The sequence below is a fragment of the Antedon mediterranea genome, chromosome 1 (genome assembly GCF_964355755.1).
Source record: "Antedon mediterranea chromosome 1, ecAntMedi1.1, whole genome shotgun sequence".
Lineage (NCBI taxonomy): Eukaryota > Metazoa > Echinodermata > Crinoidea > Comatulida > Antedonidae > Antedon > Antedon mediterranea.
In genome coordinates this window covers 33,030,346-33,041,079 of record NC_092670.1, presented here as the reverse complement: position 1 = coordinate 33,041,079, position 10,734 = coordinate 33,030,346, and the positions used below count along the sequence as shown (strand labels likewise).

Genomic DNA, 10,734 nt, shown 5'->3' with positions numbered 1-10,734 from the left:
ATTTTAGTCTATTAATTTAGGTTGTTTTTGTGGAAGATAATATTGTTAATTTCCTGGTGACATGTTTTATCATTTTTTGTGTGTTGTGTATATGTATGTATTGTTTGTTAATATTAATTTATACTGAGTGACCTTTTCAGTGAAATACTAGTCTCTCAGATGACTCAGTTATGATCAGTGGCTGTGATATAATAATATCAGTATCAGTATCAGTACACCGGGCTAACCCCTACTCGTCTCGAAAGATGTACCAAGTTCACAATGAGCAATATGTGTACAGTGAACCTAAATGAATGATTAGTTTATACTATTTGATTAGACGCAGAAGAACCAACATTGAAATGTCCATCAGATGGGATAATTGAGTCTGAATCTTCAACAACAAGTCTTTACTATTCATGTGCAATAGATGCTGACGATAATTCTGAAGATGTTACTCACATTTCACCAGACCCATCTGTAATATTTCCAGCAAGGCTGTGGGTTGGCGAAAATACTTTTACATTTAACGTCACAGACCAGTCCGGAAATACTATGAACTGTACATTCGTAATCACTTTTAGAGGTTAGTAATCCTAAGTAGGGAAAGAAAAAGGTTTAAATTTTGTAGTGAAAACAAGTTTATTAATCACATAGGTGTGAACGGTAGATTTGAACGTGGCAGCGATATTCGGAAAATGGGGTAAATTATGTGAAAAAATGTATTTAAGTAATGTTTAAGGTCATGTATAGATTAGCCATTAGAAAATAACTATATAATAATTTGTTATCTATACAATGAATAATTATTTTGTTTTATGCAATTTAGGTAGTCAAGACGTGTAAATATTCTTTGTTATTCGCCATTCAACGTACCGAAATTGATACCGATTTAGCCTAAACTCATATAACTGTATAACTAAAACACGTACATACATTTTCATTTTAACAAGTTTATCACTATTGTTTTGTTTGCTTCAATGTGGATTCTTCAAACAGAAATGGTAGGCTAATTATAGATTATTTATTATTACAACATACTATTAATCATTACTTAATGTTAATTTATATCATTCGTTTCTCTTTTAACAATTTATTTTTCGAAATTATTTTGTATATAAGAATACGTACATTAAATAACAATTAAAACAAATAATTCCAATCTATGCGTGATCGAGAGAGAATAAAATTACGTCAGTAGATCCTTACAATTATAGTTGTAATTACAGCATACTTAATTATTTTTTAGAAAATGGAATCATTTGTAACTGAATTCCACGAGTTTGAACACAAAGTTTTATCAGAAATATCGAACTTATATTCAATGGAGCCGCGGAAAGTTTATGAGGAAGAAACATATGGCAAGTTCTTATGTATTTGAGCTTCCAATTTGAGCTTCCTAAAAAGTATACTGTATAGTCAAATTAAACCACCGGAGTCTTTAGCAGTGAATAATCAAAACTAAATAAATATTCAATCAGGTGTTGGAAGTGTCTTGTAGTGTTGTTAGAAATAGACATAATGATATATTTATGTTTTTTTGTAGTTGGATTATTAGTGATAGAGAGCGAGATATTCGTTAATAGCAGTCTTGAACATGACGATAATCAGCTGGATTTTGATCTGAAGATTGAAGCTCAAAATACAGGTTTGACCTATCAATTGCTATTTATTTATGTTTATTGCAGATGTTTTCCAATATGGAGATCGTGCCATTCTTACAATTACAACATTTTAATATGATAAGACTAAAAATAGAATAGTAATTCGAATTGAATATAAAGTAACATAACGACACAAAACAACAAACGAAAAAAAGCCAAATGCTTTGATGGTGCTAATCAGACGAAACTCATTTTTCTTTTTTCTATTGAATTTATTTCTATAATTATGTTATTTGTTATTACTTTATTTTACAAATGACACTTCATACATTCATTCTTCTTGTATTTTGGTAATAATTATTAATCATACGGCTTATAGCACTTCAATTTCTGAAATAGATAAAACATATTTATTCTTCTTTTCTTTATATTTTGTATTATGTTCTTTTTAGGACTAAAAATATAGATTCGCTATTTTATTTGGTAATTATTATTTGTAATTTTAATTTATTTTTCTTCAAGGTGATATGCTAATTATAGTATCTTACAGTAACAACACAATGGGCGAGAATGAAGCTGTAAATGAAGGTGTTGATTTTTCTAATTTGTAAGTTATTTCTTTATATATAAAGTGTTATTAAATATGTGGATTAAAAAAAATGATTCTTAAATGAGAATAATGTTTACTTTACTCTTTAAAACAAATCCTGTATCTTACTTTTCTGCATTTCTTTTCATCAGTTCTAATGCAAACATTGCATTTAGATATTTCAACGGAATGGTATTTTCCTGTAGCGTTTACGATTTCAATGACCAAATGCCTTTGGAAGCGAAAATAGATTTCACCATGACCAAGCGAATTGTAAGTACAACAACTTTGAATTTCTTATATATTTATACTGGGTAACCTCTTCAGTCAAAGACTGGTCTCTCAGAGAAGCCCAGTTATGAACAGTGGCTGTATGTGTACAAGTACATCGGCGTAACCCCCTACTGTTCTCAAGGTTCTTTACTGAGTAGTTTAATTAATCTTCTTTTAGAGTTCCTCAGTGACTAACAAGGATGAATGGGAGATGTTTTGCGTGTTCTACGATGAAACACGAAGGTAAGTTTTATATGCAGTATCTATGCAGTACTGTTATAGTATATTTTCACGATATCCTCGTGTAATTCCGTACACATTTCTTTATCGTGACTCACCAATGCTACCTTCTGCTATTGTTCTTGTACAGTACTTGGAGTGATGCCGGAATGGTAACCACGTCGTATTCTCAGGACAAAGTATCGTGTTATTCTGAACATCTAACGAGTTTTAGCGTGTTAATGAAAGTTACAACAGATAATGTAAGTTAGCAAAACACCGGGAAAATCTTCTTTGCGATTTTTTATTTTTCGAGTGCTTCCGTCCAAATCATATTTAAACCAATCAGTGTGTATCACACATTTTTAACCACCATACGATTACATCGATTAGATATTTGCAGAAAGTAAAATAATACACGCCAAGTTTACTGTAAAATAATCTTATAATGTTGTAGTATATCCCAATTTCATAATTTAATTTAATAGCTTAATAATAAAATATTTATCCATAAAGGTTTCTGTTGAAAACAGTGAAACTCTAAGTTTAATGTCAACAGTGTGTGTATCACTATCAGTTATCGCTTTGGTTATAACACTCATCATTTACTTCTCCTTTTCGTAAGTTTCAATTATATTATATTTTTAATGCGTAAGGCCTATTTTAACAACGTAGTATATTCGTAAACGAACATAATAATTTGAAATTTAATTCTTAGAGAGTTGTGGAAATCTGTGCGCAATTCAATTCATAAGAACTTGGTGATTAATATGATTATAATGCAATCTCTGTTCTTATTTGGAATCGACAAAACAGAAAATGAGGTAAGTTTTTTTTTTCTTTTGGTGGCATTTCGTTTAAATTATACAAACTTATTACTTACGAAGGCAAAACAATGGGAATTTGTAAAACCGGACTGGGTGCGCACACCATAATGCACGTCTGGAAGAAGATAGTTTATGGAAACATTTCGGACTGGGCATGCGCACACATAAAAGCATATCTGGACTGTACTTCAGCGCCAGTGAATGGTCTATGCACATAAAGCCTGGTTTCCAGTCGACGTAAGAAATTAGAATTTCTTACGATTGCGTCGTTTTTACATTGGAAATTGAAAATCGACAGGAAACCGGTTGAAAAAAGCTATATGTCAAAACGACGTAACGCAAGTAGAAATCGTCGTAGTACAAGTGTTTGACAGGAAACCGGTGACTGAAGCTTCCGTCTGTTACGTCGATATTCGACGGTTCGACAGGAAACCGGTGAATTTCTGGATGAACATGCCTTACGATTCGATTTTATACCCTTCCGCTTACGCTTACCAGCCAATCAGTGACGAGGATTATGTGACGTTGGCAAGAAGGTCAAAGCTTGGAAAGGTGATAGAAAGTAGAAAATACCGTATATATTAAGAATTGTTGACAATAAATTTGTTTTCAATTCGTGATAGAATGTAATAATTTAGGTGGATGAAATACGAAATAGATGTAAGAACTATACAAAATTGTCTTGCTTGTTACTTATTATAATTATATAAACATAGTAAAAATACGATATAATGGGTAAAAATAATACACACAGACGGACTAAATTAAAAACGTTTAAATGGCAATAACATTTCATAAAATGTTAGAGAACAGTGTCATCATCAGGATCATCAGGATAACAATACGTTCACCTGGCATAGTTGGCGTTCAAAAGCAGGTGGGGAAAAGTTTCGTAATGATTTTGTTTTAATTGCATGATGAAGGTAGGTTGGGTAATAAATTAATAATATATATTTATTAAATTCACCGTAGTGTTTGCTTGAATCTAAACACAATTTATAGGCATATGATAATTCATTTGATAATGAAAATAAATAATTATTAGCCTACATCATTTGAATTAGGCCTATCTATTTATAAAAAAGGAAATAAAAACCGGGTAAAAAAATCCAATAGATGAACTGTATATGTAAATAACATCGCCGGGTAAAAAAGTCCTTTAGATGAACTTTATATGTAAATAACATCGTGGGCAAATCATAATTCAACGTTCAAAAAAAGATCATCATCATCACATCAGGAATAAAAAAAAAAAAACCAAAAAAGCAGGCAAAAAGCAGGGTGGTACGCGTACGCGCGCGTTTCTGCGTCCTTTTTTGAGGACTTCATTTCACAAGATGCCTTCATCTACAGAAGTCCGTGTGTTTGACGCTATTCAAGCTTATCTTTGTCTATATGACAAAAATACCAAAGAATACAAAAGTGGAAAACGGGAAAAAAAAAATGCCTGGGAAGCTGTTTCTAAAGAGGTTAACGTCGCAGTAGAAGAGTGCCAACGAATTTATAACACTCGAAGAACAGCATTTTCCAGGTAGAGTGTAAGGCCTAGCTAGCTAGGCCTACCTAGCCTAGTAGGCCTACTACTAGTACTAAGCTAGGCCCTTATTATTATTATTATTATTATAATCATAATTATAGTTATTATAATAATAATCGTTATTATTATTATTGTAATAATAATTATAATTATTATTACTTTTGTAGACATCTAAAGAAGGTTAGGGCTAGTATCCGTAGTGGTGCAGGCAGGGATGACATCCTCCCAATTGGCCATGAGTGGGAACACATGAGATGGTTGATTAAACATATAAATCATAGGAAGACACTAGAGTCTGAAGAAATGTCAATTTCATTAACCGAGTCAGAAGCTTCATCTGAATGCATACGGCTTCTTTCCGAAACTCAACAAGTGTTGGAGCTGGACTTTGACGACTCAGGTAAATAATTGTATTTATCAACCAGCACACACTAAATTTTTTATCACACTATTTGAAAGGAGGATAAACTAATAAAAGTAATTTTACATCTCAATATCTCATTAACAACATTTAATAACATCTTCAAGTAGCAATCAAATATAAATATTTATTAACGTTCTGCAACATCAGCAATATATTTAAATAATTTTTGCTCATGTAAAATCTATTTAGCAAAGATAGGAAAGAAATAACTATTTTATTTGGAATGTTTGGAAATGTAAACCATAGTACTAGGACAAAAAAACAAAAAATAATTATGAATGCAAGTTATAGCAAGCATAAACTACAACATTGTTATTTTTTTCTTCAATAAACAAGATTCGTCAATATTCAAAATTACACAGACGACCATATTTGAATATAGATTAAAAAAAAGGTCATATAGATTATTTACAAAACAGGAAGATTATTTTTAACAAATACTTATTTTAAACAATTTACTAACAACACTTTTAAGATGCCAAAGGACCGCAATTGTGTACCACATCATACTGCCAAGGAACAGCACCTTCCTGGCTGTTAAAGTAGTCTCGAAACCTATCTCTTGTTTCTTTGGCAGTAGCCGTATAATTGTTTGACCCCACCCTTCTTATATTTTGAAGGCCAGTTTCATCATCTTGCACAACACTGCGCCATTCCCCTTCTTTAAATTCTCCATTGCTCCAGCTGTCAACAAACCCGCTGGGTATGTAGTGTGCGTTATCAGTTTGCATTAGGTAATTGTGTAGGCAGATTACAGCTTTTGTAATCTGGTCAACAGTTTCAATATTTGCTCTTATAGGACGCCTAAATATGCGCCACCTTGCAGCCATTACACCAAAGGTGTTTTCGATGGTTCGGCGTCCTCTCGATGTCCTATAATTTGCCACTTCCTCTTCATCAGTCAAATTGTTGCCACCATATGGTTTTATTAACCAAGTTTTAAGAGGAAATATATCATCCCCTAATAAAACATAAGGCAATTGTTGACCACCCACAACCGATGGTGGTGGCAGCTTTAGCGTTCCAAAATCAGCTCTTTTGAAAAATGATGACGCACCAAAAATAGCGGCATCATTATCCCGCCCATATGAGCCAATGCTTGTCCATACAAATGAGTAACTGGCATCACAAATTGCCATTAATACTGTACTATGAAAGCCTTTATAGTTATAGTACATCGAGCCGCCAAATTTGGGACACTCGATAGCAATGTGCTTACCGTCTACTGCACCAATCGCATGAGGGACATTCCAATCACTTTCAAATTTTTCTGCAATTGCCATCCATTCACTCTCACTTGATGGTAGCCTTAGGTATTTCTTATTTAAAGCTGTCCAAATTGAATCACAAACTTCCCGGATTATGTTAGAAACTGTTGCACGACCAACCCGAAAGTTAAATGTTTGTGATGCCATCGAGTCACCCGTTGCCAGATAACGCAAAGTTATCACAAGCCTTTCTTCTGCTGAAATTGCAGTACGACCTCTGTCTTGTCTTATCTTTAGATAGGGCTCAACCGCAGACAGAAGATGACTAAATCTTTCCGGCGTCATCCTTAAATACCTGAAGACAATAAACAAAATTATAAATAACAAAAAATGACATTTTACATTCACATTACTACAAAATAGTTTGTACCAACACTACATACTTTTAAGGCTTAAAAATAAAAAAGAAACATTATTTATTGTAATTTTAGGAGAAGGTACTGAGTTGCAAAATGAAACAGAAGAAGCCGACTTATTGGATAATGTCTCGGACGACTTGGAAGGGGCTTTTGCAGGATATGAAGGAAGTCTGGAAGAAGAAGGTTCAGCAGATGCTGCCCAAATAAAAGCTGATGTTACAAGAGGTAAATATTCAATCATGATAGTTAACAATATAATACAAAGTGTTATTATGCTAGAATGGGTGGGCAGGTGCACCACTATTCCTAGGCCATCACCTATTCAAGAAATTCATGTATATCTGAAACTACACTTTAATTTGTTTTTCTTTTTAGTAGTCAAGAGGACAGTCGAAAGACCGAACCGTAAGTATTTAAATCATTACTATATATCAATATTGGTAATTTACTATTGTACTAAAAAGTTGTGTGTTGATAATGATAAGCAGTACTATGGCGTTTCCAGACATAATGTCATGCCAAGCTGCAAAATTACCGAAGCTTTTTTGTTTTAATTTTCAGCAGTGGTTAAAAAAGCTTGGTCAAAGACGCCAAAAGGAAAATGTTCCAAAACAGAAAAGCATGTAGGTATTCTCACATAGCATATTAAAATAATCATGAATTTGCAAAAGCATACCTATTTTTTGTTGTTGAATAAACAGTGCTAGAAGAGTGTGGAAAATTTGAAATTTGTTTTTAGATAGAAATGTCAAAATCTTTCATTAATTTCAATTGTTCAGGTTGAGAGTGGGGTAACAGACAGTGACCTTATAGATCTGATTAAGGGAAGCGGAGAAGAAGACGAAGCCGATACATTCGGCACGATGGTAGCAAAGAAAATGCGAAGAGTAAACGAGGAAGACAAGGAAGATATGGAACTACAAATTATGCAATTGTTCCGTGACTATTTTAAGAAGTAATAACAGAATTGATTTGCCAAATGTCAAAGTTAATTCATGATTTGTGATTATGTATTCAATCTTCTATGGCAATAAATGCACTTTGTTTGGGATATTTTATTTAGACTACAATTGTTCATTGTGTACTGTATGCACTATTTAATCAATTTAGATTTTAATTTTTCAACAAAAAAACAACAGTAGGAGTAATACATACTTCCTATCCGTTTAGTACTTCTCTAGGCTACCACTGTAGATGGGTGTACAGTAGTAGTAGTGTAGACCATGTGTGGACTGGATTCTAGTTGTAGTAACCTACCTACTTTACTAGCCTAGAATAAAGATCTGTCTAGGAGTGTCTTGATCATAGCATATAGGCCTGAATACTGTAAGCCTATATAGGCCTATCCTAACCTAGCTAGGCCTATTTTACTCACCATCGTCTTTATATAGACGCCAGCTCGGCGGCTGAAATGAACTGTGACCTTCATCTTTAGCCAGGTCCATGTATGATGTACTCTACTAACTAGGCCTAGCTAAATATAATAACTAGGCCTAGCCTAGACCAATCCATGGCCTTAAAAAATCCATATATCCTAGGCCTAGACCTAGGTAAACATTATAATTATAAATGCAAATTACAATTAAACATCTAGACTAGGCCTAGGCCTAAAAAGATAGTATAGGCCTACCTAAAAAACCATTCTCTGTCGTTTTTTATCAGTGTCTTAAATAATGTATGGTACTGCCCGAACTCTATTCTTTCTTTTAGCACTTTCCTCTCCCAGAACTTGTGGATTCTTGGTGCTTTGTTCAACTCCTTTCTCCTCTTAATCCTTCTCGTTAATATTCTTAAATAAAGTATCTTTTTGGCCAACTCACGTCCTCTCCTACGAATAACCATATTGAAATCTCACTGCTCACTGTTTATGTTTTGGAAAATGGCCTCCTCTCTTTTCGCGAGGAATGTATGAGCCAGTGTTGTCGCAAGGAAAAAATTCAACTCGACGTAAGCGCAAGAAGGACAGACTTGCGATAAATTCAACTTTCGTAACGACGGAATCAGCACATGTAATAATCTAAATGTTTGCGGTCCAACGCGATTATGACAATTTTGTGTCGACGTTAGTTTTTGGTCTACTGATCGGAACGCAAGCGTAATCGTAAGAAAACGACGCAATCGTAAGCGGAAGCAAGTCTTACGTCGACTGGAAACCAGGCTTTACATGAACAAACAACGTAACCAAATAGAGCATTTCAGATGTTTACAGATTGTTAAGCAAACAAGTATTGATAATAATCACTGTTTTTTAATTTATTAATTGAAATATCAATAAAAGCATAATTTAATTAAGAAAAAATAATAATTCAAATTGTCAATGAGTCGAGCGGCGTTTCTTGTAAGAAATATTTCTTGTTTAAATAACACTTTACATTTATTAAACTAAGCCAACGTGTTTCATTATAATAACGTTTTTTAGATTGTTTGTAAATGCATAAGCATTTTCCTACATTTCACATCACTTAATACATTTACTTGGATGTGCGCAGAAGCAGTATACTTACAGTCTAAGCTTTCTATGTCAAGTAACGCCAACTTTTACCTACTACGGTATTATTTCATAATCTGTTATGGAGTTTCCTTTGTGATCGTTGCGATTTCTGTTGGTGCATTTGCTTCTAAGTTTAATGTCGATAGCCTGTAAGTTTTCTTTGTTTTTCTTTTTTTTTTTATAATGGTTTATGTTCACATTACGGTTCAGTAATAAGATAATAATAGGTAGTAGCCAATGCATCACTGAAGTTCTTCTATTTAATGTTATTTCAATTGTGCTTTTTGAAATTGTTATTCTAGATGTTGGCTCAGTCCAGAAACAGGCATGATATGGACGTTTGTAGCACCCGCAGCATGTATTGCTTTGGTAAGACCAATTAACATGACAGTTAAGTATGTATACATAAATGGCGAGGGAGAAAGATCACTGGAGACAAAATATAATTTGTTGAGATGATACCGTCTTTCGAATAAGATTTTAACCTGTTTTCTTTGGTCATGCGAAATAAACCAAAGACCGCACCATTACTGCGTAATTATTTCGTGGTCAATACCAAAAACAAATAGGCCTATACACTAATGTTGCTGTTATTATGAAATCCCAACCTCAAATTAAAAATCAACTGTACATTTTTTTAGATTAATACAGCTATTTTGATCTACGTTGTCTTGACAATCTACAAAAGATCTGGAAACATGGTAGGAAAATCAACAGGAGAGAAAACTACATTTAAACAGTTGAGGTTAGAAATAATTTTAAAATTACAATGTCCATTACATTAATCAACTTTATAGAATATTGTTCGTTAGATATACGTTAGAATTTCAATTAATTACAAGTCTTATTAAAATGTACAGGAAAGCAACCAAAGGAACTGCAATGCTTCTACCTCTAATGGGTACCACGTGGCTCATTGGACCATTCGCTGTCAGTTCTGACACAACATTTGTTGATTACATATTCAACGTGTTGAACGGATGCCAAGGCTTATTTATATTCGTCATCTACTGTCTACTTGATAACGAGGTATTATTACCATTTTTGCTGTTTAAGCCTACAGTAAGATTACAACAGAAACCAAAATATTCTAAACCAGGTGGCGCATGACAAATTGTAGTATATTTAGGATCATATTTTGGGAGTAGGTAGTTTTGCTAAAAA

At 33.3% G+C, this 10,734-nt stretch overlaps 2 protein-coding genes and 1 long non-coding RNA gene across 4 annotated transcripts; 2 read left to right on the top strand and 1 right to left on the bottom strand.

The window, feature by feature from the left end:
- Positions 1 to 4,820: 4,820 nt before the first annotated feature.
- Positions 4,821 to 8,688, top strand: LOC140049298 (uncharacterized). 2 transcript variants are annotated; one of them, XM_072094160.1, is made up of 6 exons: positions 4,821 to 5,022; positions 5,196 to 5,428; positions 7,152 to 7,304; positions 7,455 to 7,484; positions 7,644 to 7,702; positions 7,859 to 8,688. In XM_072094160.1, exons 1-6 carry the CDS (start codon positions 4,829 to 4,831, stop codon positions 8,036 to 8,038), a joined length of 849 nt encoding a protein of 282 aa, XP_071950261.1. In that variant the 5' UTR covers positions 4,821 to 4,828; the 3' UTR covers positions 8,039 to 8,688. The 2 variants fall into 2 exon arrangements, with proteins under 2 accessions (XP_071950261.1, XP_071950251.1); XM_072094150.1 differs by having other exon boundaries at positions 7,641 to 7,702.
- On the bottom strand, positions 5,556 to 9,187 carry LOC140049290 (uncharacterized). The gene is made up of 2 exons (XM_072094138.1): positions 8,710 to 9,187; positions 5,556 to 7,015 (listed from the first exon to the last, which is right to left on the bottom strand). The coding sequence occupies exons 1-2, from the start codon at positions 8,919 to 8,921 to the stop codon at positions 5,923 to 5,925; spliced, it is 1,305 nt and encodes a 434-aa protein (XP_071950239.1). The 5' UTR covers positions 8,922 to 9,187; the 3' UTR covers positions 5,556 to 5,922.
- Positions 9,188 to 9,515: 328 nt separating this feature from the next.
- LOC140049284 (uncharacterized) lies at positions 9,516 to 10,297 on the top strand. The gene is made up of 3 exons (XR_011845222.1): positions 9,516 to 9,719; positions 9,873 to 9,939; positions 10,212 to 10,297. It is a non-coding gene; the product is annotated as an uncharacterized lncRNA (long non-coding RNA).
- The last annotated feature ends 437 nt before the right edge of the window (positions 10,298 to 10,734 follow it).

Bases quoted from the DNA above. Each gene is read 5' to 3' on its own strand.
- LOC140049298 (XM_072094150.1), top strand. From the start codon at position 4,829: ATGCCTTCATCTACAGAAGTCCGTGTGTTTGACGCTATTCAAGCTTAT. The intron at 5,023-5,195 runs GTAGAGTGTAAG...TTACTTTTGTAG, and splicing joins CGAAGAACAGCATTTTCCAG to ACATCTAAAGAAGGTTAGGG. The intron at 7,703-7,858 runs GTAGGTATTCTC...TCAATTGTTCAG, and splicing joins GTTCCAAAACAGAAAAGCAT to GTTGAGAGTGGGGTAACAGA.
- LOC140049290 (XM_072094138.1), bottom strand. From the start codon at position 8,921: ATGGTTATTCGTAGGAGAGGACGTGAGTTGGCCAAAAAGATACTTTAT. The intron at 7,016-8,709 runs GTAGGCCTATAC...TATTGTCTTCAG, and splicing joins GACAGAGAATGGTTTTTTAG to GTATTTAAGGATGACGCCGG.